Genomic DNA, 26,812 nt, shown 5'->3' on the forward strand with positions numbered 1-26,812 from the left:
CCTATAATTCCATAAATAATTACCGATTGAAATAAATTTAAATATATTGTGCGTAATAAACTTATTGACAAGTAATTCCTCAATAAAACAAAATAATATACTATTTTACGTAATTTATTACAAAGGTAATTAATGTAATATGTCTGAACTTTGACTTGAATTCAAGTTACTTGAAAAGTGTGAACGAGGCTAGCCTCTGTTCCTCTCTCAAAGGAAGAGTTCAATAACCTTGTTTAATTTTCCGATTGTTAATACTCCTCTGATGACCCATCTTGTTTCACCAGGGAATGTTATTTTTTTATCCAGCAAATAAATACTTGTGACGATCCATACGCCATAGAGAATTGGCCAGAAAGAAAAGCAGGATAATTTCTGATTTCCTATAATGCCTGGCCGGACGTAGGACACACACCTAAAAAGCAGGACATGTCCGGCGAAATCCGAACGTCTGGTAACCCTATCAGTAAAACTGAATCACAAAAAAAAAAATATACGACTTGGTAAGCGATGGAATTGCTTTGCTGAGCTATGAACGCAGATGATGACGATTATTATTATTATTATTATTATTATTATTATTATTATTATTATTATTATTATTATTATTATAAAATACATTTTGTGTCTTGGCATCGATAAATTTCGAGATTATACTGACACTTGTATTCAGCTTGGTTAGCTCCAGCTGTGATGTGAAGAATAGATGCAACTGCCGATTGTTACCCACGCGAGCGCTGAATCTTATCGCAGCTCAGTCGAGACTCGACCGACTTGAGAGTGGTGCAGTACCATGGAGGACTCAGCAGCGAAGTGCGATGTCTGCGGCTTCCTGAATCCTGACTTCGTGGACTGGCAACGAGTCTTCCCAGAGAATCGCGCATTCGACCAAACACCATTCTTGGGAAGGCGTCTCAACGTGGTGTACGAAGATATAGACGACGCCATATTCCCCGAATGGCTACAGAAGGAACTGGCACGATTGTTCCCGGGACTCGGTGAGTGTGGCAACGCAGCAACCATCTAGATTTCAAGATACATCACGTTTCGCTACCATTAGGCCTATACAGTCAAGTTCTTAAGGAGCGACTGCTGTTAGTGTAATATGTTGGAATTTATATACCTACTGTAGGTACGTACGTGTGCATGTATTAGTGCGAAAATGTATTAGATTCCTCGTGTTTGTTCTAGTTTTATGTGGTTCAAAGCAATAAGTATTATTACCAGTAGCATGAAGTGACAAGTTACTGTGATCAAGTTGCGTATTGAATATTTTCTCGCGGGAGGGAGGGGGTTTAAAATTTTAATTGTCGATTAAAATATAGTCCATAATAAATGTTGGCCGACTAGTATTGTTGTCGCGCTCAACTCTTATTAAAAGAAGAAAGGAGAATCATAGAGTTGTGTTACGTTACTTACAAATGGCTTTTAAGGAACCCGAAGGTTCATTGCCGCCCTCACATAAGCCCGCCATCGGTCCCTATCCTGTGCAAGATTAATCCAGTCCCTATCATCACACCCCACTTTTTTTTTTTTTTTTTTTTACCTTGGGGATTTAGTGAAGTGAATTTTTAATGGCAGGCAGAGTAACTATCTCATGTCCCCATGTTTTAGATTGCTACCAGTGCACTTCATTAGAACCAGGTACCCAGCTTCGAAGCCGTTAGCCCTGTGAACTTAAAATATAATTATGTTCCCCTATTATCATAATACAGGGTTGTTATCTAAGAAATTAGCAAGTTCTTTGTGATAGTAGAAGAGAAAGAGTGGGGGAAGGGAAGTGGTCCGTGGCCCATTTCTTTTAGGGCTCATCCCGACATTTGTCTATTGCTCAAGGGAAACCACGGAAAAACCTAGAGCAGGATGAGATGTCGTGCTGACGACAAGCCAATTGGCTATAGTGGGGTCGGAGTATGTTCAGGTGGAAGGTTTTGGTTTAATCATTATTCAAAGTACAAATACATTAAAGGTACATAAAAAGTGTTTGCAATAAGAACAATGCATCTATGCTGCCAATAACGTGATGACTCTGAAACAGAGAAATAACATTATTAGTGCATTAATAGACTTGTCTGTGTGTAGAGTCAAGTGGTTATTTAGTGTTCAAGTTGGTATTCGTCTTGTACGTTGTCGTTCCAAGCTAGAGGGTGGAACGACAACGTACTCCCTCAAATCCATTTTAATATTATCCTCCCATCTACGTCTCGGCCTCCCTAAAGGTTTTTTTCCCTCCGTTCTCCCAACTAACATTCTATATGCATTTCTGGATTCGCCCATACGTGCTACATGCCCTGCCCATTTCAAACGTCTGGATTTTAATTTCCTAATTATGTTAGGTGAAGAATACAATGTGTGAAGTTCTGTGTAGTGTAACTTTCTCCATTCTCCTGTAACTTCATCCCGCTTAGCCCCAAATATTTTTCTAAGCACCTTATTCTCAAACACCCTTAACCTATGTTCCTCTCTCAGAGTGAGAGTCCAAGTTTCACAACCATACAGAACAACCGGTAATAGAACTGTTTTATAAATTCTAACTTCCAGATTTTTGGACAGCAGACTGGATGATAAGAGCTTCTCAACCGAATAATAACACGCATTTCCCATATTTATTCTGCGTTTAATTTCCTCCCGAGTGTCATTTATATTGGTTACTGTTGCTCCAAGATATTTGAGTTTTTCCACCTCTTCGAAGGATAAATTTCCAATTTTTATATTTCCATTTCGTACAATATTCTGGTCACGAGACATAATCATATACTTTGTCTTTTCGGGATTAACTTCCAAACCGATCGCTTTACTTGCTTCAAGTAAAATTTCCGTGTTTTCCCTAATCGTTTGTGTATTTTCTCCTAACATATTCACGTCATCTGCATAGACGTACGTACAGAAGCTAATGTAACCCGTTCAATTCCAAACCCTGCCTGTTATCCTGAACTTTCCTAATGGCATATTCTAGAGCGAAGTTAAAAAGTAAAGGTGATAGTGCATCTCCCTGCTTTAGCCGCAGTGAATTGGAAAAGCATCAGATAGAAACTGACCTATACGGACTCTGCTGTATGTTTCACTGAGACACATTTTAATTAATCGAACTAGTTTCTTGGGAATACCAAATTCAATAAGAATATCATATAATACTTCCCTCTTAACCGAGTCATATGCATTTTTGAAATCTATGAATAACTGATGTACTGTACCCTTATACTCCCATTTTTCTCCATTATCTGTCGAATACAAAAAATCTGATCAATAGTTGATCTATTACGCCGAAAACCGCACTGATGATCCCCAATAATTTCATCTACGTACGGAGTTAATCTTCTCGAAAGAATATTGGACAAAATTTTGTACGACGTCAACAAAAGTGATATTCCTCGAAAGTTACCACAGTTGGTTTTGTCCCCCTTTTTAAAAATAGGTACAATTATGGACTCCTTCCATTGTTCTGGTACAATTTCCTTTTCCCAAATAGCAAGTACAAGTTTATAAATTTCGCTATATAATGCACTTCCACCCTCTTGTATTAATTCTGCTGGAATTTGGTCGATACCTAGAGACTTGTACTTTTTCAGATTTTCTATCGCAATTTCGACTTCTGAAAGCATGGGTTCGGGTATAAATGGCTCAGCAGTTTGTATTTAAATTTCGTCCCGATCATTTCTATTTGGCCTATGTACATTTAGTAGTTGCGCAAAATAGTTTTTCCATCTGTTTAGGATTGATGGAGAGTCTGCAAGCAAGTCACCATTCTCATCCTTGATCACGTTTACCTTGGCTGATATCCGTTCCTAAATTCCTTTATACCCTTATATAAATCTCGAATGTTTTTATTCTTACTATTTGTTTCTCCCTCGTTCAGTTTTTCCTTCAAGTAACCTCTCTTTTTATTCCTAAGTGTACGACTTGCTTCCCGTCTTTCATTGAAATAATGATCTCTCTTCTCCTCAACTGGATCCTGTAAGAATTTCAATTTTGCCTGTTTCCTTCTTTCTACTACCATGCAACAATCTTCATCAAACCACGGTTTCTTTTTCTTAGTTTCATGTGTTACGTTAATGAAATATAATAAAGTATGGAGACTATACATTAGGCACCTGAAGGAGATAAATGTTGTACCTGGCAAGGACAAATTAATACGGTCAATCTAGAGCAGGGGTCGTCAGCACAGAGCACGCTGGGGCTAGCATCTCTTACCCGCTGAAAACGCAGCGCACCATAGTGCACGACGGTGTACATGGGACGGCACCGCGTACCCGTTGCACATTTCAGGGAGTGCTGACGACCACTGATCTAGAGCATCCACCAGCTACTGAACGAATATTGCACACTTCTATCACTGCCAATCTGGCGCCATAAACCAATTTTCAATACTTTTATCACAACCACAACACATTTCAAATCTTATTGTACCATACATATAGAATTATCACTACATTAACACATTTAGTATATCACGAAACATGTAAAATGTAATTATTATGAAAATTGCCATGGCGTCTTCTTCGAATTAGTAGTATTAATACGATCCACTTCCACTAGATGGAAACCGACACGACTGGCAGAGCTACTAAATGAGAGAAATGTTACTACAGGTGTGTAGTATTATGTGACAGGTTAGGTTAGGTTTGATTAGGTGTGTAGTAGTATGAGAAAGGTTAGGTTAGGTTTGATTAGGTGTGTAGTATTATTGCTATGTTGACAACACTGAAACCCTCTGTAACATTAAAGAAATATGGCGGTATTCTTCTTTCACACACGACGATTTTCGTATATAAGTAAGGTACGTATTTAGGGCGGGTTGGTGGGCTTATAGCTCTTCCAGTAATCACATCAATTTCTATTAACCAATACTATAAATCCAAGACATTTTGAAGGTATTTGATCAAGTTCCTATAGTGGCTGAGACATAAGAAAGATTCACCATTAATACCTTTTAAGCAAGGGACACCAGAACCAGATTCTACAGGGGGGACGATCCCTGGCATCCCGCCGTCAATTCGCACCCTGATCGTGACTTGAGTTTTCCCTGAAAGAATATGATTATGATGATGATGATGATGATGATGATTGCTGTGTGCTATGAATTGGCAGAAGAACAGAAATAATAAGGAAACGCGCAGTGCCCCGACACCATCTTTGTCTGTCACAAATAATTCCACCAATAATAATATACAGTAATTGGCTAGGGTTACCAGGTTTTCAGAATGTCAATACGGAACGGGATGAGGTCGAACATCGAGGTGTGATCTTTATCGTAAGAAAAATTACACACAATTTGAGAGAACCCATGCCACATTATTGCCATAGACTTGTACATCGTCGTTGTTCCTGCAACAACTCTTATGTGCAAAATATAACATTTTTCAGTAGGAGGAAAAAACACATTTATTCATTCTATGGCAGGGGATTGTGAATTCTTACATTTTCGAAAGAAAGAAATATAATTACATATAGGAGATTTTATTATTTGCTGTATCGCTATTTAAGTTATTTAATAGATCAAAAATCTGAAAATCGATAAATATGTCACATAGGAGTTATTGCAGGAACAACGACGCCATATTACAGCCACTCACACTGAATTAATAATTAGCAGTTTATTTTATTATAATGTTATTAACTTATTTGGAGTTTACATTAAAAACAATTGAAATGGTTTTGTGCTTCTTAAATTACCCAATGAATTACTGATTTCTAGTGAAAAACATATATTTTTATAAACTGAATTTAGACGTATCGTATTACTGTATGCATAAAATATAGGCCTATTATGATTAACTTATTGATATATCTTTTCTTTCTTTTAGCATTAGCTAGCAAAGTTTAGTCATCTTTGTTGCTTTAAAAATTAATGAGAACTGTGATTAAAATTTAAGTTAACTTGGATCTCAATTTTCGTGAGGTCTGTGGAATATCTATTCTTTCCAATTACAGTATTTTTCATAACTGACATAATTGACGTTCAGAGCTGAAGTGTATCAAGTCACAAATTTTCATAAATTCAGTTTAATTCATTTTCGGATTATCTGAAGGTGGATCTTTTCCGAGCAGTAATGGATCAAGTCTTAATTCCAAGCATTCGCCGGTAGGTGACAGCAGTCATATTATTTGCAAATCTAGTCTTTCAGGTAAAGCTCCCTGTAAAGCAGATTTGAATAATTTCAAGGAAAAAATTGTTCCGGGGCCGGGTATCGATCCCGGGACCTCTGGTTGAACGTACCAGCGCTCTGCCAACTGAGCTACCCGGGAACTCCACCCGACACCGTCTCAACTTTTCCCTTTATATCCACACAACTCGCGTGGGCTGACGAAACGCCAGAGACCCACATCGAGTGTACACAATCTCTGTGTGACTTGGAATTGTGGTTTTCTGTTAACGTACACAGTGACGTATATATTATGCAAATCTAGTCTTTCAGGTAAAGCTCCCTGTAAAGCAGATTTGAATAATTTCAAGGGAAAAATTGTTCCGGGGCCGGGTATCGATCCCGGGACCTCTGGTTGAACGTACCAGCGCTCTGCCAACTGAGCTACCCGGGAACTCCACCCGACACCGTCTCAACTTTTCCCTTGAAATTATTCAAATCTGCTTTACAGGGAGCTTTACCTGAAAGACTAGATTTGCATAATATATACGTCACTGTGTACGTTAACAGAAAACCACAATTCCAAGTCACACAGAAATTGTGTGCACTCTATGTGGGTCTCTGGCGTTTCGTCAGCCCACGCGAGTTGTGTGGATATAAAGGGAAAAGTTGAGACGGTGTCGGGTGGAGTTCCCGGGTAGCTCAGTTGGCAGAGCGCTGGTACGTTCTACCAGAGGTCCCGGGATCGATACCCGGCCCCGGAACAATTTTTCCCTTGAAATTATTCAAGTCATATTATTTGTTCACGATATTCTGAGCCATAGTGGATCAAGTCACCAAAGCGTTGCATCAATTAACATCACAAGTGTTTATAATTTATAAATCTATAATTTTTGAGAATGGAGCAATACAATTATTGCTAGTGAAATTAGATAATCCACTAGAGCAAGTTAACTTTAAGTCCTATTATTTCAAAACTACGTCTCATGGACTTGATCCACTTTAGCTCTGTACGCCTCATACAAGTGTACAGAAACAATGCAGTGTGTATTATTTGACACTTGGAATTTTTACATTTTATCTCTAATGCGATTATTTTAACATAAGACATGATATCCGTACACTAAAAGGCATGGGATATTAAAAGAAAATTATGAAAAAATCGCAATTCTTTTACTCGTCTGTAAATATGGGATTTTGGACACCTCGTATGAGGTCAATAAGGGACAAGCTTTTATAGTCTCAAATACGGGATGTTCCGTACAATACGGAACACTTGGCAACCCTATCATTGGCAGTGGCGCCACCGAGCCCACCCAATGACGTGTCATATATTTTTTTAGTTGTTTATTTAACGAAGCTGTATCAACTACTAGGTTATTTAGCGTCGATGAGATTGGTGATAGCGACATGGTATTTGGCGAGATGAGGCCGAGGATTCACCATAGATTACCTGGCATTCACCGTACGGTTGGAGAAAACCTCGGAAAAAACCCAATAAGCCCAAGCGGGGATCGAACCCGTGCCCGAGCGCAACTTCAGACCGGCAGGCAAGCGCCTTAACCGACTGAGCCACGCCGGTGGCTAACGTGTCATATTATTATTATTATTATTATTATTATTATTATTATAGCATCATCATCATTATTTATGACATTTATTTAACCAATTTAACTTATAACTTAAGTATTTGAGCCCTAACCGTACGGTTGGAGAAAACCTCGGAAAAAACCCAATAAGCCCAAGCGGGGATCGAACCCGCGCCCGAGTGCAACTTTAGACCGGCAGGCAAGCGCCTTAACCGACTGAGCCACGCCGATGGCTAACGTGTCATATTATTATTATTATTATCATTATTTATGACATTTATTTAACCAATTTAACTTATAACTTAAGTATTTGAGCTCACCCAATGTTTTTCAAAAGTTCGCGCCACTGATTTATTGGGAAGATAATGTTCTTAATAACATGAGCCATATCAGTACGATTTGTCTTAGTTCATGTTACGATTTAAGAATTTTGTTTATTGCTGTTTAGTCAACTGTCAGAAGACAGGTCTGAACCCACAAGTGATACCAAGAAGGCACCACTTATGAGGCAACTAGGCCAGGAGATAATGGGGTAGGGTGGCCAGTTCCTTTCCCCCTCCATTGCATACATCGCCCATTAGCTACATATTATACTAGTCAGGCTTCACATGCATACAAACAGTTGTTCTTTCTCTGACACATATCGTCAAGTGAGATGTACTGCCTGATTATTAGATGCACATACATATCAACCAGAACCTCAATCAGAGGATAATCTTGATTAGAAACACAAAATCGTCAAGCGACAAACATCTCTGATCCGTTCCAGCGTTGTCAATTCCAATTTGCGTAAACCCACTACACATTTACAGAAACTCAGCAAACATGTCATAAAACCCACTAGATTTTCGTTCCTAAAGAAGTTTTTACTTAGTTATTAAATAATGCGCAGATAAGATGTAATGATTTAAATAATTACTAAACACTTACTAACGAAGCTAGAAAAGTAGTGATTCCGTATTTCTGTTTCTTCAGATAGAAGATGAAGCACCTGCAGTTGATGCTTTGTAGGTTTCCGTTGTCCTCATTTTTAATATGGTTGTGCTGAGGGAATTAAAAATTATAACAACATACACCACGCCGTCTTAGTGCAACCATAATTCAAAATTGATTGTAATTTCCATTATGTTTCTAGTTTCGAGTTTGATTATAATAATTTGAATCTACTTCTGAATTTCACCAAGGGAACACTGACGGCGAGAACTCGGTAATGGGCTATGTTAAATTCCTATACGAATTGAATGACGAAAAACTCGATTTGTTGTAAAACATCACGGGGACTTAGTCTAGCAACATTTTTCATTATTTCTATATACCGCATTCAGAAAGTGTTTTGACAGTTGCTTGATTGGAGAAACAACGAAAGAAAGACATCGTGATCGAATTAATTTCTCACTTTTTGTATAATGATTGTGTTCTGCTTTCAGTTCCAGCCATTGGGTTCTATGCGTTTAACTGCAGAGTGTAGGACAAAGGTCATTCGTTACGTCGTGAAACCTTTCTGCGCGTCAGGGGAAGAAAAAAGTGGACTGAGAAGCTTTTCTCCCTCCCTATACTCCTACTGGTAGCCAGGAGCTCGCTTACCCCCACCATAAGGTTCTTACTATATGCTACGACGCACACAAGCACATTTATACATTGATAGTCTTGCAACATTGCAAGTACAGTATTTTGAAAAGATAATGACCACCATAGGCGGAGTTATGGGGGGACACTGCCCCCTCCAAACTCGTCTGAACTCTTTTTTTTTCTGTTAACGTTAGAAAATATTGAATTCAAAAGATCTTTTTTGCTTTTGCTTATGGTTAAGATCCTATGCTTAAATTGATGAATTAGTGTCTTCAGATCATGTATCTGGACTGTAATATTTATTTTTAATTTCTGAATGTATAAGAATTTCTATAACTCATTTGAGGAATGGAAACAGTGTAATGTTTCTTTTGTAACAGCCTGTACTCATGTGTTAGAAATTGCAAGTGTTCAGGCCGCCATTTGGAGAAATATGAATAACATAAGTACTGCACAACAATGCAGAAAAAGTAACAGTGATCCCGGTATAATCTAAAAACTTAGAGACGAGATTAAATAAAATAATAAAGAGTTTACATTTCATATGATATCTTCAGGAAGGTAAAATTCATATTAAAAAGTTTCTGTTAGCACTGTTACGTAGTTTTATTGATGTATGCTTGCGTTTCTATACGAGAGAGAAAAAGAGGGAGATTGTTTTAGTTATGTTCTATTATAATTTGTAGTAGACCCAGTGTTGCCGCGACCTACTCACGAAAATCAGGAAAAAATCATGGAAATAAAACAGGAGATAACAGTAGATCAATTACCGATTAATTTCATCATTCTATTATATTAATTACAAAACAATGTATACTATAAAAAGGTGATACTTTTGTATTATTACACAATACATCCCCACCACTGAAATGAACAATTTTGCTAATGTAACTACAGCCATCTCTAGTCAATTTATGTAATTAAGTCCATCAACACGTGCAACAATACACAAAATATGTTTGGTAGAACTTTTGTCTGTGGATTCATCGGTAATTTGCATTATCTTTTTGTATTTTCCACTGCCATTATATTTTGGACAGTAGCTGTAGTTTTTGTACGCCCACAAGTTACCTTTGTTGCAGTTTCTGAATCTGGACAAATAGACTTAATTAGTGCTGTTAAGTGCTCCATAATATTGATCAACAAATTATGTTCTGCTACAAAAACAGATTGGCCTGACTTCTGCTTCTCTCGCCATAGTGTTTATTTTTGTAAAATCACTCGTAAAACCCGATTGTTTTTTTTTTTTTTTTTTTTCATAAAGTGTCTGATCTTTTCAAATGCTTTGTGTTTCCGCATGCAATATACATATATATATATATATATATATATATATATATATATATATATATATACACACACACACCTCAAATCTTCTAATACAATTTTCCTTCGATGGAGCACCTTTAAGCAGGGAAAAAATAGTAGATACGTAAAAATAATCTTAATAGTACTGTACGGTATTGATTTTTTTTTTTTTTTACAAATTAAACCGTTTAGTCATGAATTAAATGGAATAATTGCGAAAATCGTTTAAATAAATCTTTCAGCTCAGCGGACTCTGCCGCTTGTCACTGACTGAGTACAGCAGAGGAGGAGGGTAAGGTAAGGAGTGCAGGCCGTGCAGGGAGAGAGAGAGAGAGAGAGAGAGAGAGAGAGAGAGAGAGATATGGAGGGAGGGAGGGAGAGAATCCGAGCATAGTACCATGGTGGCTTTAGCATGCCCAAAAGGCAGGAGAAATTCGGACTTTTGACAAAGAAATCAGTAGAGCAGTGGAGTCCATGGAAAAACAGGAACTCTCCTGCTAAATCAGTAGGTATGGCAACACTGAGTAGACCTACAGTTCAAATCCTATACAACTCTGTTCGAAACATCATGGATGTGGATGTAACACTGTAAGAAACATGCCCTCGAAAATACCTTTAAGTAATCATATTCCGATATACTGTATCACGGTCAAGCTATAACGGGGGGAGGAGGTAAATGATGTCCCTGATGACCACCGTCTAAATCGTCGGTAGTGTTTTATATGCAGTCTCTTACAGATGAGTTTGATACTACAAAAATACTAAAATTTCCACTTCTATAAATATGAAATGAACTACAGTGAGGAGCATTTATCGTGGTCGGAGATACGCGGTGCCAGTCCCCGCCGAGCTATGGCTTGGTTACCGCGAGGTATGCGCTCGTATCGTAGGCACTGACACTACACATACAAGAGTTGCAGAATTTGTACTCACCTAGCTCACGTTCGTTGCTCAAAGTGTCCCCAATTCGCTGCAGTACATTGTTCATAAATTTTTATGAAACTGTTTTTCACTTTCACAAAAATCCTCACTTTTACAGCTATGACTCTGTTCAGACGAACATCACTTCACTTCGGGATTATTTACTGACGCTGCTGCCAATCCCTGCGGTTGTACGAACATCTCTAAAACCTTCACTTCACTTCACTTCACTTCACTTCCGGCTTAACGACACTACTGCCTACTTAAAAGACTACTGTGTCATAAATTCAATATAAAAAAAAGGTTCTAGTTGAATGACGTAATGCTTGATACTATTGAACGTATTTTGATACTTAAAATTTTCTAACAATATTGTTAAAATTTTAATAAGTTCAAAAATAATCTAATGTAGTATTTCTTAAATCTAATGCAGCACTACTCCTTATCCGCACTTCAACGAAACGCACAGGAGAATCCATCTCTAAAAACCTGGATTTTTTTTCTTCAACACACGAGCCTACCACAGTCTACTATATACAGTCACGAAGCTTGAGTTTTGAGGGTGCTAGAAACAATAGACTGTGACGGTACTATTTTGCATTGCCTGTAATGAGGCGATATTAGCGATCCCAGTGGTGAGCAACTACCTAATGTTTGCATATTTACTACGTATTGAGCTTCGCGACTGTATATACTAGACTGTGAGCCTACTAAGTCATGTACAGTGATGCCAACCTGTCAGCTACTCATTATGGTACTAATACTTCTAAATTATGGTATTTTATGGTACGGTAAAAATAAAAGTAAATAAGAACAGACATTTACTGTGTGCGACAATGTTTCACCTATTATGGGAGGGGGGAAGTTTATGATGTCATTAATGTAATTATTATGAACAACAGATACAAGAGTACCATAGCTATTATTTTATAACAGTCTATAATTTCCTGATAAAATTAAATGTTTTGAAGTGAACGTAGGCCTATTCCCGTATATGGAACTTTCCAGCCACGGGATAAGTCAGAACTAAAGATATAAAAAATTTACACATTTTTGAAAGAGTGGAATTAGTTTGGGGGGGGGGGGTTAAAAAGTATCAGGAGATACGATTATGTGAGCACGAGCATATGCTCATTTCGGGTATATATTCATATGTATCATTTCAAATGTAAATTGTGAATAAATTTGAATTGAATTGAAAATAAAAAAGATTAAGCATAAATTATTTTCATCATTGACAATATCAGCTGTTTCCAGCTCAACCCAATGTTGTTATACAATCAGTAGAGTGGGATGAAAAATTGAATTCTATAATGCGGGTATATTTATGTACAATTGACAACAGCGATTATCTTCGCCATCTATTCATAGAATTAAAAACTAAAGATTCCACACTTACACCAACAAATTATCACCACTATCGATTAGTAGGTTCAGATACCTTTGAATGTCAGTAGTAGGTTATTTTACGACGCTTTATCAACATCTGAGGTTATTTAGCGTCTGAATGAGATGAAGGTGATAATGCCGATGAAATGAGTCCGGGGTCCAGCACCTAAAGTTACCCAGCATTTGCTCATATTTGGGTTGAGGGAAAACCCCGGAAAAACCTCAACCAGGTAACTTGCCCCAACCGGGAATCGAACCCGGGCCACCTGGTTTCGCGGCCAGACGCGCTAACCGTTACTCCACAGGTGTAGACTTCAATGTCAGTGTACATCTATTATCAGGCATTACATCTCACTTGACGGTATGTATCAGAGGAAGAGCAATTGTTTGTATGCATCTGATGTCTGATTAGTGTAATATGTAGCAAATCGGAGAGGAGGGGAAAAGGAACTGGCCATCCTACTCCATTGTCTCCTGGCCTAGTTGCCTCAAGAGTGATTTCTTATTGGTGTCACTGGGGTTCAGACCTGTCTTCGGACAGTTGACTAAAAAATAATATTGATGATATGACTGAGTGTTTGATTTCATGTGCTTGCATATAAACAAATGTCTGTTCTCATCGAATAATTGCACAGCTTACAACGGGCCTTGAAGTCACTTTCATTTTTCCAATAAATTCTACACTTAATGCTTTTGACTTTCATATTTCGCAGCGTCTCCACGTTGCATCGATTTCTTTTTTGATGTTGCGGGCCGATTATCATCTTCTTTACTAGATCCCGTAGTAGGTCTAGCAATGAAATGAACTACTCACTGTGAACAACTTGCACGGGTATGCAGAGTATTATGATACTGAAACTGGTAAAAGTTAATATATCTCAATAATGACAAATATTGTAATCAGGTATTTGTTAAAGTAATGTGAATAACTCAGTCATTGTTGAGCGGCGAGTTCTCGGCTTTGTTTCAGGCAACTTAACAGAGAAAAATTGAACTGCAATAATGTCAATAAAAGTACTGAGAACCACCTGGCAATTGCTACATTACATTAAATTGAACAAGGAAGTGTAATACACAGCATTTTATATTTTTATACCACTAAGCAAATTATCTCTGCAATACTTCCTTCAGTTTTAATGTGACTGCTTCGACCACGGGTCCTGGTATTTGTTTGTACTGTAGAAGTGAGTCAACAATGACACCAATTGCATCTTTCAGTTGTAGCGGCTAAGATCCCAAGTACTCGATGTATTTTGGAAGGTCACCGAAATGTGCCTTGAGGAAAGCAAGGGAGCCATAGATGTTGTCACTGCTAAGTACAGATTTTGCCTTAGGGATTGAGGCAGCCTCCTCCACGTCGAGAGTGTTCTTTCCTCTCTCATTCGAAATATATTGATATTTCTCTTAAAATAAAAAAAAATCAATATATAACGCAGTAAATACAGGATAACGCTTATAAACAATGATTTATGTTTTTTTAGGTACTAAGGTCCAGTTTAGGTTTTTTTGGGTTCAACAGAATTCACATATACGACTCCTACGATCATGATTCGGAAAAGTATTGAAGAAATTAGGAGTTCAGAAGCAAGAAAAAAATAGGTAAAAACCTACAAATCCGGTCCCTAAGTAGGCGATGTATGCAATGGAAGAGGAAAGGAACTGGCCACCCTACCCCATTATCTCCTGACCTAGTTGTCTCATAAGTGGTGCTCTCTTAGTATCACTTGTGAGATTCAGACCTGTCTTCCGACAGTTGACTAAACAACAAACTATGAGTAAAATCACACACACAGTTGTTCTTATTGCCCCCAAACTTCTTTAATTTAATAGTTACAAAATACCCGTATAAATTTCCATAAAAGCTTGCACATTATTTCATATAAACTTTAATGTATCATATTCTAATTGTAGTAGGAGCATCGATTTAGGCTCGTTTTAAATCTAATTAAACACGCTTTCGACACATATGCGTTGGAATAGATAAAATGTAGCAGTTCGTAAACTATAATTATATTTTAAAATTTTAAATTCAAGGAATTTCGCTGTTCTAAAACAATGTAAAAAAATATAGTTATATTCTTCAATTAATTTTCAGTATGCGTACAAAATTTCAGGATGGAACTCTATGAAGTTCATATGAAATTAATTGTAAGTCAATTACCGAACAAGACGTTGCGCAGCCGCTGCGCCGCGTGCGTGTTTAGGTGAACATCAATCACAAGAGATTGCATTAGCACACGTCTCTTGCATTAAACTAATGTTATTTACAGAAAAATAAACGGTACAGAATAAGTTCAAAGTAACACTATTTTCTCTTCATGTGAGACAGAGTATTGTTTTATTACTGCTTTTTTACTAGTGTTTTAGTTTTCTCATACTTTTTTTTTTTTTTGATAATCCTCGTTGCTGAGGAATTCGAAGGAAGTGTCACTAATATTTCTTACAACCCATTGAACAATTTCTTGGGTGTTGTGATGGGATGTTCAAGTGTCTGAAGACTCGCCCTTGTAGCAAGCCTTTTCCTGTTGCCGCCAATGCCATCACTAGGACCTTTATCGTGCGATGTTAAAAAAAATGTCACTTTGCGGATAATCCGCACTGGCGCCGTCAAAAAAATAAATAATTATATTAAAAGTCCCTACTTTCTCCTTTAGAAACGTGATTAAAACATCGAAAAAGATGCACTGCATTGGTTTCATGTTTAAGGCGCTCAGATATTACAATGTCCCACTTCACATTCTTGCGTGAAATATATTACAAATGAATGCACCGTGGCCTGATCATTATTCCAGTGAACACCCTGTACAGAATCTTGAATGACAAAGGCATAATTTTCCGAAAAATCACATATGACTAGGCATTCTTCTTCCTGTACGTTTTCGTTCTCTGAGAAATTTGTTTGCAGCTGTGAAATAAATGCATGGGGCGCAAGGAATTCTGATTTTGTGGACAGCTTTTGTAAACAAAAAATCCTCATCTCGTGACTATAATTTCTAAATTTGTTCTATCAATTGCCATCCATTGCTTGTAGGTAATTTTCTCAATAATGTTTTCTTCATAAAGATCTTGCAAGTTGTTAAATAAGGCCCTTTTTGGAAGCACATTTGTTACACATTTGCAAAATATTAATGGCAAACTTGCTGCTTTTCTAAACACGCGAAGGCAATAAGATATCGAAGCAGCTGGAAAACTAATTTAAGATTGTCACGAAATGCGTTCTGTAGGAGGGTTCCATAGCGAACCTTTGCAATGAGGTGTGATGCTTAAAGTACTGTAGCAAGGAGGTCGTGTAATGGTGCGTCACCACTCACAACACTAACCAGAGATGTGGAAACGATGGTCGGTCAATTAGTTTCTGTTACTGCTTGTGCTGTAGGCCTACTATAATACGCGTATTTTGTCGGTGCTGTGCAATGTTAAATTGCGTGTTAAAGTCCTGGGACAGTTAAGTGCTAAAGGCTAGCCAGTTATCGGTAATTCAGGCCTAAAATATGATAGGGTCATAAGGACAAACCCTTACCTGACGTGGACACTTAATACTCTAAGTACATTCTTGTAAAAATCTTGCATGCATTCGATGTTTTTTATGTTAGGTTGTTAGTTTAAAATAATTAACTGTTATATCACGTCGTCTATCATTATTCCACACGTGTCCACCCATGCCTCATTTTCCTCATATGCAGAGTCTTCATGTATGGAATGAGGATTAGTGTAATTTTACGCAAGAAAGTGTTCCCCAACAGAATTGTTATTCAGTTTCCACATATTCATATTCAAATCACACATACACACACACACACACTGAGAAAATTAAACGGGAATAAATTGATTGTTTTTTATTTTTTTTTTTGTTCTCGCAAACGAGTTGAAAATTCAAATTTAAAAATGTATTAGTGTTGTATTTATAATAAATTACTTCAAACAACGATATTAATGATGTGAAATAAAACTGCAATTCTCAAGCTTTCAATTGAAAGCAAGGTGAGTTTTTTGCGACACATAGAACCAAAGTTACAAGCGTTTATCTCTATCATTTTTTCAATTTAGATTTATATTTAAAAACATTGGCCAAAATAAAAATATATGGGGTTCCTTTTTTAACTCCGTAAATACACACAAAAATGTTCGAAACATCAAAGACAAAGCCTCTTCGATTTGATGTGGAATGCCTCATTATGCTGAGGCCACACAGAGAGCCATGCTCGCAAAATATAGCTATATTTGTTGAACTGGTCACATAGGGCTGCGTACGCACGCGATGATCGCTATCTTCGCTGCGTCGCGGAGTGTTTGATTCTCAATCTCGGCAAACATTTTTTTTTGTAGACCATGGGACAGGTTTCTTTCACGCCAAATGTAGAACGGTGGTGCTGGCAAACTCGCATTTAGATTGCAACAATCATCTTCACAACTTGTGTTTTCTGCGTATTTTCAGTTGAATAAACGGGTACATGATTATTGTGAATTAAAGTTAGGAAGTATGCATGCTTGTGTAACAAAGCTCTAGATCATATTCTATACTTTTATTGCATATAAATAATTAACAGAGACTGGTATGTTGAGAATTGGTTAATTGAATAATATTTCTCACATTTATATTATAATATTTCTGTTTCACATTGCATAATATAATATGTTACAGAGAGATTCCATTACCATGAAATGAAATAGGTGAAATACGGTTTATTTAAAGACGCTCGCAACTACAGAGGTTATATCAGCGTCGCCGGTGTGCCAGAATTTTGTCCCGCAGGAGTTCTTTTACACGCCAGTACATCTACTGACATGAGTCTGTCGCATTTAAACATACTTAAACGCCATCGACATCGGCCGGAATCGAACCTGCAACCTTAAGCATAGAAGGCTAGCGCTATACCAATCCATTGTCATGAAGTTATGCACCTGGGGAGTACCAGTAACAAAATATGGGTTTCTTGCATAGTGTCGTGTGCGAATCACGAGTTACTAATCAGTTTGGTCTGCCTTCTGTGGCCGAGGTTGCGGGTTCGATCCCGGCCCAAGTCGATGGCATTTAAGTGTGCTTAAATGCGATAGGCTCATGTCAGTAGATTTACTGGCATGTAAAAGAACTCCTGTGGGACAAAATTCTGGAACACTAGCGACGCTGATATAACCTCGGTAGTTGCGAGCGTCGTTAAATCTGCAGTGCTTGGGAAAAGTGACATAAGTCAGTTTCCACTAACCTTTTTTGATAATTTATTGACAACTTACGGAACAGCTGCTCGCTTGGAAAAAAAAAAAAAAAAAAACGTAAGTATTTCTCCCATTACAATAATTCATACAGAAAAAAATCAAATCGACATAAACCAGTATAAGTTGTCAATAAATTATCAGAAATAAAACATAACTTACTTTACAGTTTTACTAATCAGTTTGAAACTTCAGTAATTAACCAGTTCGATCACAGTTAAGCGGCTCCGTGGACGGAAGGACCTATAGTCAGTCAAAGACTGGTGAGAAACTGTGAACCTTAAGTGAACTTTATGTTTTATTTAACGACGCTCGCAACTGCTAGTAATTCTACTGACATGAGCCTGTCGCATTTAAGCACACTTAAATGCCATCGATTTGGGCCGGGATCGAACCCGCAACCTTGGACACAGAAGGTCAGCACTGTACCGACTGCGCCACCCAGACAGACTTAAGTGAACTAAGGAGCGAAGAGTTTCATATAACTTGTAAAACGGATGATGATGATGATGATGATGATGATGATGATGATGATGATAATAATAATAATAATAATAATAATAATAATAATAATAATAATAATAATAATAACAGCAATGACTTTCTTAGCAGAGAAGAGTATTATGCCTATAGAAAAAGAGCAAGCTTAGGAGAAATCCTGATAGGCCTATGAAGCTAAAATATTGATCTCCTCATAAACTATTCTTTAAGTATTGTCGACGACGACAGTTATGAATGTTGTGTAAGTTTACTTTAATTCAATTTCCTATTATTTCAGATAAAGACAAACGGAGTGAATCACTGGAATGCCATGTCTCTCATCACATTCTGTTGCAGGAGCCTGAGAGGTGAGTGAAAAATGAGAGGTATCATTTCATTCATAATACTATGGGGCCTAATTTAATTAAGTAGGCCTACTATATCTGATATATTAACTAATTTGCTTTTCTTCTTTCTCTGCCCGATGTCTATAGAATTACACTGTCAGACCCAACTCTAAGGTTACAGAAAATTGCATTCTCCATTATTTCTTTCTGGGGTGTCCTACATCTCAATGCCTAGTGCAATCTGTACTTAGTTTCGGAAAATATACAAGTTTAATATGATATTCATTGCATTCTGTGCGACAATTCTGGGTGTTACTGTTCCGGAAATATTTCTATTTCTTGGCAAAAAGGATATCAAAATTCTACATAATTATAACCAAAGTTATGTAAAATAATTCACTTCAAAGCAAATTTTCGATTCATTCAGAAGTGACATAATGAAGATATCGCTAAGAATAATCCCAAGGGGAAAGAAACTGGCCACCCTAACACATTATCTCCTGGCCTAGTTGCCTCATAAGTGGTGCCTTCTTGGTATCACTTGTGACGTTCAGACCTGTCTTCAGACAGTTGACTAAACAACAATACCCCAGGAACCATGAAGATCTACAGTTGCAATGTTCAGACTATGAACAGGCCGTGACTACTTAGCAGGCCACCTTCAAGGATAGAAATTTACAACACATCAAACTGGAGTCTGTGCAATTCAAATGAAGTAGGCTCCTAATGAATTTGGACTATATCATCAGATGCACAGATACCATCCCTAAAAGATTTTGGGGTGCAAGGAAACATATGGTAGAACAACTTATTTTCATTTCTAATTCTAATTCTTAATATTTTATAGAAGTTCGGTTTTATTCTCAGTCCCCTTTCCGAGGGACCACAATTCGTCACTATGACACTATGAAGGTGTATGGGGGACATAACACAGAACTCCATTCTTTCTAAGACTGTAATGCTTATGATCTCTTCTCCATAATAAGATACTGTACTCCAACCACGAGAAAGTCTCTGGGGAATGAGACGAAGTGGGGTAATGCTGTGAATGAATGTTGATGTCATAAGATGCCATAAGATCACACACATGGGTACTCGTATCTCTATTGGCTAGCTCTCACAGCACAAATGATAACATTGATACACACATATTTATACTACCCTAGTTACAAAATTATATCACTGTTAATCTCCTGGTCTTTTAATCCCTTCATACAGAAAATAACATATGCAGGAGAGCGCATGTTTTTTAAGCTGACGTTATAACGGTAATATTATCTATCTACTTCGCTCCAATAGATGATGCAATAGTAAGCACATTCCTTACACGGTTGATCTCCTGGTTGGAGAACAGTATGATCAATTTATCTTCGGAAAAGATCTGGCAGTCAGCTGGACAAGAGGCTGAGTAGGTCTCAGGGGCCATTCTGAAAGTTTGGCAATGAGAAAAATCTCTCAATTACTTGGGATTCAATCCAGAACTTTCCATAGTCTGTAGCTAAATGATTTTCCTGGACGCCATGATACATTAAAGCAGGTTTTTATTTTGTACTATATAGTCTTCAGTTGCCTACTCGTTAATTTTCAAAATATTGGTATTACTGTCATTTAGTAATTTATATTCCGCTAAATATTCTCTATAGTGCTTGTAATTTTTAAAAATTGAAATTCTAAATCCTAAACATTTAAAACTAGGAACTAGTTAGAATATTTTGTCGTTAGTTACAATGTCTTTCCAATAAATGGCCATTGTTTCATATTTTTTCTCATAATAGAAGCTAGATAGATGTTAGAATGTCACATTAGACTGGGAAACCAAATCCATAGCTGCTTCATTCACTACAAATCTCAAGAAATCAGTCATGGATTGAATTAATATGGGAGCTCAATGCCATGCTTCACAGTCTTCCACTCTATGTTACAGGGTGGTCCAGAAGTCTACGTTCATGTCCGTCCAGCTGCAGACGGCTTCCTTCTTGGTCCAAAATGAAAAGAAATCTCTCCCTTTTAGCAGTGATGTAGGGAAGCCAAATGTTCCACTTCTTGATGGATCAAGTGGTAAGAGCAACTATTTTTGCCACTGACTAGCTTTAAGTATTGCGAAATAACGTCACGGGTATGCACACATTGAATCATGTTTAAGTTTTAAGATTTCCTTCATAAAAACCAGGAGCGTAGTGTGCATTGATGAGGGTGATGTGTCACATCCCCTGAATTTTTCTGAACAAAAAATATATTTATCGTTATTTACCGGTACTTTATTTTGTGTGTATCATGTTATACTTGTTACACATAATAATTATTATTTGAAGATTACTTTCAAATTTTAAATCTCGCTGCTACAGCAATGGAAATACATTACACGAAGAGACAAAGGCGCGCGCCCCTGCCAATTAAGGCGAGTTCTTACTCCCAAGAAATGTGACTGTGTATGTCGCATCAGTAGGAATATGTCAGAGCGAGGCAATGTTCAACTGCTAAGTGGAAGAATGTCACTGTGCAGAGATGTAGATTACACATAACCGTGCTGCACCTGCGTGGCAAGATGTGATGGTGTCCCTCGCATCAGTTGAGCTATATGAAAACAGGCAACTGCCAAGTGAAAGAAAGTCACTTATACCACGTGCGAGGGATGTGATTTACGTTCCGCATTCAATTTTTCTGTGTTTTATAAATCTGCTGCATGACATATTTCGTAATACTCTCAAAAAATATTTGTGAGAGCTGTACTTTATTTACAGTGCTTTTTAAGTTAACCTACAATATTCTGTACAATTTTGCCACAACTTTCAAACGATAGAATAGCCTAGCCTCTGTGATTTAAGAATAACATCTGCAGGTAAGATTGCCGAACCGGGAACTTCTGTGTTGTTAATGATGATAAAACTGGCTGTAGATGTGTAGGGATGAGTAAACTTTTTTAGGCCTTTGTTTATTATTTTCTCGTGAAAAATCTGTGTGGAATGATACAGATTATAGTGATTTAAATAATATTTACAGATCCAGGAAACGACACAAAGACTCTGCAAGTCACAACAAGTGAGGAAAAACAACTGTATTTCTTTGGCAAAATCCTAAGTATTGAATTAAGTGATTAGTATAGACTTTATATTGAAAAGCAAAGCGAACTTGTTCAACAGAAAAGAACAATTCTTGACTATTGTATAAGGGTCTTGGAAAATTAGGTCTTGCATTAGAGAGCATGACGAGAGTAAATCCTTAAAGAAAATAAAGGCAATTTTTTTTAATGAGATTGCAAGGCACTACAGTTTACTGAAAACTTAATTAGAATACTGCACTATGTTTCGTTTCATTTCACCTTCAATTCAGAAATTTCAGAGTGACTTGATATTTTTAGTGGGCGAAGTCATGGATAATAAAATTAGGAAAGAGGACTGTAAAGCATCGTTCGTAGCTTTAATTCTGGATGAGAGCTTTGACATAGCATGAAATTACAGTTATCTTCAATTCTGCTATATGTAACAGAGGATGGCGACATTGAAGAAGTTTAAAAAGGAACAGGTGTCAGCATGGATAGTCTGCAAATGCTCTCGAAGTCATTAACAATTTTGATTGCAATGATAAACTTATTGCTCAAACGTACTAAGTCATTGGCAGAAAGTGGCATCTGTGTTGAAGAGGCAGATGAACTATTAGTGGGGATATTTTTAAGTTTTCCCCAGTTACATCCTGTGATGTTGAATGTTAATTTTCAGATTAAATTAATTAAAAAAGGCGTTCCTTCAGAAAAGAAAGCACTGATGAAAAGAAACCCATTGCCATTTAAACAACGGAGAAAGTAGTTGGATTAACGCAAGTGAAATTATTTGATATTTATCAGACATTTTTGAAAATAAAAGTATATCTAGATAGAAGTTATATGAATCTCTCATTAAAAGTGTATTAAAGAGTTCATAGTCAGCTCATTTTAAAATTTTAGTACATATAAATCCTCGGTCTAATAATGAAACTTTATTTGGATTTTCTGTAGGATGCAACACTCAAGGTTTCTGTGACGAAAATAGTAGACACTATAGCATGCGACATTCAAGGTTTTTTTCGACAAAAAAAATAGAGAAACGGTCTAATTTTCAGAGGGAAGGTAGTTTTGAATGTGAAGAATTCGTATAGAACGTTGAAAACATTAGAAAATGGCTAAAAATAGGAAAGAATTGATTGGTGTAGGTAAACTAAAAACGATTATTTAACACATGAAATAAAGAGGTAGAATATTTCAAAATGAACGCGAAACGCACATTTCACTTCATTTAGTATATGCAAGGCATGCAGAAAGTCTAAACTAACTTAACCTAACCTGTCACAGATTCCCGCATTGTAGAACGTAGACAAATGCAACTTGGAAGTTTCAGAGTTGCGAGCTATAGAAAAATCCTTTATTTTGTTCAGAACATCTATAGTGTGATTTTTTTTTTTTTAACTAATGCTGATGAAATAGATGATGGTGTTGATTTGTTGGGATATGTTTTAGTCGAAGTTTTAACAACAATATGTAACTTCTCCTTCTATGTTGTTCATAGTAAATATTATAATTTTTCTGTCGTAACTTCTTATATTTAAACATTATTAAAATGACACCTGACAGTAGTAAATACTCTTACAGGAGGAGGACAACAGAGATGCTCTTTCTGCGCAAAGAATGGAGAAACAGAGGCCATGGTTACTAGCCACAACCTGTATAATCCAGAAACAAAGGTAGTGCAGTGCCCCATACTACGTGCTTACCGTTGTGAGTCATGCAATGCCACCGGCGACTTTGCACATACTCGCTCTTATTGTCCACGCATTCGCATGCTGGAAGGGAATGTGAAATCTGCCACCATTGCTCTCAAATCTACACGCCGACAGGCAAATGGTATGTTACGCAACATCAAGACACCTGTCAGCAAATCTCCTCCAAAGCTAGCACTGACTAGGTTCCAGCATAATTGCTAGTTAAAAAGGAAGAGGAAAAATTGAATCATAATATTTTCTTTCGAGTAACATACAAAAAAACGTTGATTCTCAAATACAGAAATTCAGAGTGACTCCCTACTATAGAAATTCAGGGCAACCATGGATCAAGTTTTATTCATGGTATGAAATTTATAGCACATCCACTGCATTCTGTGAGAATTGAAAGTAACATAATATGTAGCAAATTCAGAAAGTTATAATATCCACTGCTGTGTGTATGATTACAGAAATTCTGAACACACTGAATGTGTTATACCAGTGCTTACATGCTATGTAACACAATTTCCTGTATATTTATAATTATTCTACAAAGAAATTTTAACTTATATTTTCAGTTTTGAAAATGTATACATATCAGGGAAAATGTATATAAGTAGAAATATTTACATCTATTTCCTAACACAAACTATTACGGTACCAGTACCAGTATAGGTTTAACACAAACACGTCATAAAATTCTGACAATTTCCTATACAATTCAGCTGTTCGACATGACTCTGTCATGATGAAATTATATTATAGTTGAGGTGGGAGTCATTCCTAGATAATCCAGTATAAGCTCTCATTGATATGGGCTTCAGATATTTTTACTATGAACATGTATATATAGTGAAGACAATTTAGAAATTACTTTTTTTAAGTGTCACTTTCTGATTATTTTACTTTCGTACATGGATTCTATGATGGTTATTTTTTATTTGCTTCAAAACTTTTCTGAGTTTCTCTATTAAATTTCTTTGAGATATCTCTGTTAAGAGACTATACATTCTCAATATGACATACAATACTTTGGAAGAGATACCAGATCAATTAACAGGAATTTATTTTGATCTAAAAGAGGAAAAAATGGTGCAATGTTTAGAAGATTTATAGATTGGACTTTTACTATTGCTATTGACGAATAAGCAATCTTTGTCTTTCGTCTCCAGGATAAAAATGTGGTAAGAAAGATATTCTGCTCATTAGGATGGTCAGCAGTTGTAAAGATTACAAGTAGGATATCCTTATCACTCTTATTTTTTCACCTGAAGACACAACAAATCTTCGAAACATCGTGAATTCCTTATTCATGAACAGTAATGAAAAAAACCAACCTATACCTCTCTAATGGCATTTACGAAGGCTGCAAATAAAGTAGTGATAACATTTATCGGGAGGAGACAATGAACATGTGCATGTGCTAGAAGGCAGTGAGCTGTGATGGAGCCAACGTAGATGTGTGGAATGCCAGAAGCAGCAGTACAGTGAGAGTTCTTGTTGCTAGGTTGATGCTAGGAGTATATTTTGTACCACTCTAAAGCATGTTCACAAAACTTGAATAGCTTCTTCAGGATGTATGACACTGTTACATGACTTCTGCGAATAATTCTTGGACAGTCCATCGATGGTGAATGGAAAGGAGATCTCGCACTAACTCCACCTGCTCATCACGAATGGATGGGCGACCTGGCGACCAATTTTTATCCATGATCGCTGTTCAAGTTCTGTAAACATTCTTTAGGGCGGTACAAGCAATGCTCTTAGCTTCAATGATGCATAGCAACATCACCTCTCGCCGTACTGACTGCTTCCGGCACTCGACATTGGTACCAACTAACGCCATGGTTCCATTCCTGATAATGTTGTCATTATCTCATTTACAGCTCACGTATTTTGAATACTATATCAGTATTCATTCATTCATTCATTCAGTGTTTTTTGCCCAAGGGGAGATCTTTCACTTCAAACCCAGCATTCTCAAATCTTTCCTATTTTATGCCTTGCTCTTAGTCTCCACATATGATCCATAATATCTTAATGTCGTGTATCATCTGATATCTTCTTCTGCTCCACACTTTTCCTCCATTCACCATTCCTTCCATTGCATTCTTCAGTAGGTAGTTTCTTCTTAACTAGTGTCTAGCCAATCTCATTTTCTCTTCCTGATCACTTTCAGTATAATTCTTTCCTCAATTACTCTTTCTATTACAGTTTCTTTTCTTATTTTGTCTGTCCATTTCACACGCTCCATTCTTCTGCATATCCACATTTCAAATGCTTCTAGTCGTTTTTTGCTTTGCCATACTGTCCATGTTTCTGCTCCCATACAATGCCACACTTTAGACAAAGCACTTCTCTAGTCTCTTCCTCAATTCTTTTTTCAGGGCTCCGCAGAAGATGTTCCTTTTCTATTAAAAGCTTCCTTTGCCATTGCTATCCTTCTTTTGACTTGCTTCCAGCTCATGTTACTGCTTATAGCATACCCCAAGTATCTGAAGCTGTCCACTTGCTCTACTGCCTCATTTCGAATTTGCAAGTTTACCTTCTTTAACTTTCTTTATATAACAATGGTCTTTGTCTTGTTTGCATTTATCTTTATCCCATACTTCTCACAGCTGTCATTTAGTATCATCTTCTCTTCTGCTAACACCACCATATCATCAGCAAATCTTATGCATTTTATTCTTCTTCCTACTATCACCCTTCCTGTGTTCTGAAAATAGTTTTTATAGCATCAAAAAGAGTGGAGTTATTTAAACAATCCTGACACTTTAACATGAGAAACATGATGCTGATCAATAGATGATTTTCGAGTGTAGTGTGCAATGTAGTTTCTTCTTATAAACGAAGTGACTTATTCAGGATTTCCATCATAGAATGCCATCGTGTGCATGAGTTTTCTAAGGATACATTGCCTCACCAGTACATAACTCAAGGTGCTGCATTAATTTTGACTGTCATTGATATCGTGACTAATATATGATTGAAATGTTATGACGTAATTATACTTTAGTCTACATGTTCTAGAATTGTCTATCATTAATCTAGTGTACCATAATAATATTCAGAATGTGTAGAACCTAATTTTGTTATCTTTCTTTTGTAATGATTAGGTATAGCTTATATTGTTTGAAGTCAATTGCATGAAATTGAAACTTTTGTTTGACGTTCCATTTGAAATACT

The 26,812-nt window shown here is 36.9% G+C and overlaps 1 protein-coding gene across 1 annotated transcript; it reads left to right on the top strand.

Moving 5' to 3' along the window:
• Positions 1–725: 725 nt before the first annotated feature.
• On the top strand, positions 726–25,071 carry LOC138715050 (uncharacterized). The gene is made up of 4 exons (XM_069847496.1): positions 726–995; positions 18,846–18,915; positions 20,819–20,952; positions 23,516–25,071. Exons 1-4 carry the CDS (start codon positions 791–793, stop codon positions 23,845–23,847), a joined length of 741 nt encoding a protein of 246 aa, XP_069703597.1. The 5' UTR covers positions 726–790; the 3' UTR covers positions 23,848–25,071.
• Positions 25,072–26,812: the final 1,741 nt, after the last annotated feature.

This window comes from Periplaneta americana, chromosome 15, assembly GCF_040183065.1.
Source record: "Periplaneta americana isolate PAMFEO1 chromosome 15, P.americana_PAMFEO1_priV1, whole genome shotgun sequence".
Classification (NCBI taxonomy): Eukaryota; Metazoa; Arthropoda; class Insecta; order Blattodea; family Blattidae; genus Periplaneta; species Periplaneta americana.

What these genes read in the sequence shown, in the direction of transcription:
- LOC138715050 (XM_069847496.1), top strand. Translation starts at nt 791, where the DNA reads ATGGAGGACTCAGCAGCGAAGTGCGATGTCTGCGGCTTCCTGAATCCT. An exon ending in ACGATTGTTCCCGGGACTCG is followed by an intron (nt 996 to 18,845) that starts GTGAGTGTGGCA and finishes CTATTATTTCAG; the next exon opens with ATAAAGACAAACGGAGTGAA. An exon ending in CTGTTGCAGGAGCCTGAGAG is followed by an intron (nt 18,916 to 20,818) that starts GTGAGTGAAAAA and finishes TCTATGTTACAG; the next exon opens with GGTGGTCCAGAAGTCTACGT.